Genomic DNA, 3147 nt, shown 5'->3' with positions numbered 1-3147 from the left:
TGGGCCTGTAACTGAGCTAGAGAGAGGTACTAGCGCTCAGAATGGCCTGGGGTGAGGCCAGGGTGCAGAGCACTGTAGGTGGAATCTGGGGGCGTGGCATCTTTGGAGGCGGGGCTAGACGGTGCCACTGAGAATGGGGCAAGGACCTAGCCTGGGAGTGGAGACTAAATTAAATACACTAATGAGGCACGGACGTGGCCTGACCTGAAGACTTGTAAACCGGGCTTGAACCAGGACTGGGCTCCTGCGGGAATGTGATATGAGGAGGAAACACGTACCCGCAGTCACAGCCCATACCCGCTCCCCAGCCCGCTCAGACAGGTATCACCATGTGAACTCCTATGACGAGGATGACACGACGGAGGAGGAGCCCGTGGAAATCCGCCAGTTCTCTTCCTGCTCTCCGCGCTTCAGCAAGGTGGGCCAAGGCTGAGTGTGGGACAGGGCGAGACCTCGGGAGGGATGGGACTTGGAGAGACAGTGAGAAACAGGTTCCCTGGTGCCCAAGGTTTCAGGAGCGGGAAGTTATTGATGGGGTGGGAGTCTGGAAAGTGGTAAGACCACGCGACAGGCAGTTTCGGGAGTCTATGGGACGGGCCTTTGGCATTGAGTGGAATCTAACAGGAATCAGGACAGTTGTGCAGATTGAGGCCATGGTGGGGCGGGGCTAGGTCTGGGCGGGGCGGGGTCAGGACGTGGGAATGAGGCCAGCAGCAAAGGCGGGGTAAAGCCCAACAGGGGTGCTTTTATTTATTTATTTATTGATTGATTGATTGATTGATTGATAACAGGCAGAGAAGCCATAGGTTTTGCTTTGAGAAGCAACTTGCAGAGGGGTGCAGGGTCTAGCCTGGGCGAAGGAGACATAAATTAAGGGGGTTGCTGGGAAGATGGGGTGTGTAGAGAGCAGATTGGTCAGGGCATTCTAGGGACAGAGTCTAGAATAAAACGCAGGGCCTAACTTTGTGGGGTGGGGCCTGAACTGAAGAATTGTAGGTTGGCGGACCATGCACAATTGGTCGGAGCCAGGCCTCGGAGGGTGGAGTGCGCTTTGCGGGGATCCACTGCCAGGAAGATGATTAGCTCTGGAGTGAAGGTGGAATCCGGGCTGGACTTGCCTCCCACCACCACCTACAGGTGTATAGCAGCATGGAGCAGCTGTCGCAGCACGAGCCCAAGACCCCAGTAGCGGCTGCAGGGAGCAGCAAGCGGGAGCCGAGCACCAAGGGCCCCGAGGAGAAGGTGGCCGGCAAGCGGGAGGGGCTGGGCGGCCTGACCCTGCGTGAGAAGACCTGGAGAGGGGGCTCTCCGGAGATGTGAGCAGGGTAATGGCGGAGTTTGGGGGCGGGGTTGAAGGGGGCGTGTCTTCCCTGACCACGCCCCCTCCGTGCAGCAAGCGATTCTCCGCGTCCGAGGCCAGTTTCCTGGAGGGAGAGGCCAGTCCACCGTTGGGCGCCCGTCGCCGTTTCTCCGCGCTGCTGGAGCCCAGCCGCTTCAGCGCACCCCAAGAGGACGAGGATGAGGCCCGGCTGCGCAGGCCTCCCCGGCCCAGCTCCGACCCCCCGGGCTCCCTGGATGCACGGGCCGCCAAAGAGGAGACTCAAGGGGAAGGCACCTCCAGCGCCGGGGACTCCGAGGCCAGTGAGTGCCCTATCGTGCTACCTTCCCCAATGTCCTACTAGTCATATAGTGAGCATCCCATGAGCCTGTTGCTGTTTGTGAAAGACTTCACGTACTATTCACATTCTAATTTAGGATTTTTTTTTTTTTTTTTGAGACAGAGTCTCACTCCCTCACCCAGGCTGGAGTGCAATGGCGTGATCTCGGCTCACTGCAACCTCCACCTCCTAAGTTCAAGTGATTCTCGCATCTTAGCCTCCCAAGTAGCTAGGATTACAGGCGCGTGACGCCACCCCCGGCTAATTTTTGTATTTTTAGTAGAGACGGGGTTTCATCATGTTGGCCAGGCTGGTCGCGAACTAAGTTATCTGCATTCCTTGGCCTACCAAAGTGCTGGGGTTACAGGCGTGAGCCACCGTGCCCAGCCCTATTTGAGATTCTTAACATTAGAAACACCCCAATGCCATGGTCAGTCAGTGATACAGTCTGATACAGACTATGTCTCTATATGAGCAGCAGTGCGGGATGCAGGTTACCTGCTCAGATGAAACTCACCATACATCAGGGGTAAAAAGTGGGAAGAGCATTCCAGGCAGAGAAACAGCATGTGGGAAATCCCCGGCCTTGGACTGATTCCTAACACACTGCTTTCTGTTGCAGCTGACCGCCCACGCCCAGGTGACCTCTGCCCACCCTCGAAGGATGGGGATGCATCAGGCCCAAGGGCTACCAATGACCTGGTTCTGCGCCGGGCGCGGCACCAGCAGATGTCAGGGGACGCGGCAGTAGAGAAGAGGCCTTCTCGAACCGGGGGCAAAGTCATCAAGTCAGCCTCAGCCACTGCCTTATCTGTCATGATTCCTGCAGGTAACGCTGGGCCCCTGCCCCCCCCCCCCCATTTGAGGCAGGACAGACCAATGAAAATGCTGCATATTTCCTGTCCACCGTGATTGGCTCCAGGCTGGAACAATGAGAGGCTGCTCTGCCACTTACACTTGGGAGGAGGGAGGAGCAGATACAGGGAGATGTGTGTCTTCTTGGTTCTGATTTCTGACCACGGTTGTATGTCTGTAGTGGACCCACATGGAAGCTCACCCCTTGCTAGTCCCATGTCTCCACGATCTCTGTCCTCCAACCCATCCTCACGGGACTCCTCACCCAGCCGGGACTACTCACCAGCTGTCAGTGGGCTCCGCTCCCCCATAACCATCCAGCGCTCGGGCAAGAAGTATGGCTTCACACTGCGTGCCATCCGTGTCTACATGGGTGACTCGGATGTCTATAGTGTCCACCACATTGTCTGGGTGAGTACTCATGGGTGGAGTCTCTATCACAGAGTGGAGGCTGGGGGGGAAAAGGCCCCTCCAGCTCAAACCAGTTAGCCTGGGTGAGACACCTCTGTGACCCTCTATGCCTCTTCCCTCTCTGAACCTGTTTATTTTTCTTTTTCTTTTTTATTTTAGGCGGAGTCTTGCTCTGCCGCCAGGCTAGAGTGCAGTGGCACAATCTTGGCTCACTGCAACCTCC

At 56.8% G+C, this 3147-nt stretch overlaps 1 protein-coding gene across 1 annotated transcript in view; it reads left to right on the top strand.

Annotated features, from left to right (window-relative positions):
* The window catches only part of MAST1 (microtubule associated serine/threonine kinase 1), a 54531-nt gene that overhangs the window by 40464 nt on the left and 10920 nt on the right, over positions 1-3147 (top strand). Inside the window, exons 18-21 of the mRNA XM_011994945.1 lie at positions 1138-1316; positions 1394-1641; positions 2281-2487; positions 2695-2924. Coding sequence (XP_011850335.1) covers positions 1138-1316; positions 1394-1641; positions 2281-2487; positions 2695-2924 — 864 coding nt within the window. The remainder of the gene's footprint in view (positions 1-1137; positions 1317-1393; positions 1642-2280; positions 2488-2694; positions 2925-3147) is intronic.

The sequence above is a fragment of the Mandrillus leucophaeus genome, unplaced genomic scaffold (genome assembly GCF_000951045.1).
Source record: "Mandrillus leucophaeus isolate KB7577 unplaced genomic scaffold, Mleu.le_1.0 Scaffold463, whole genome shotgun sequence".
NCBI classification, from domain to species: domain Eukaryota; kingdom Metazoa; phylum Chordata; class Mammalia; order Primates; family Cercopithecidae; genus Mandrillus; species Mandrillus leucophaeus.
This window is presented reverse-complemented; position numbering and strand designations above follow the sequence as displayed.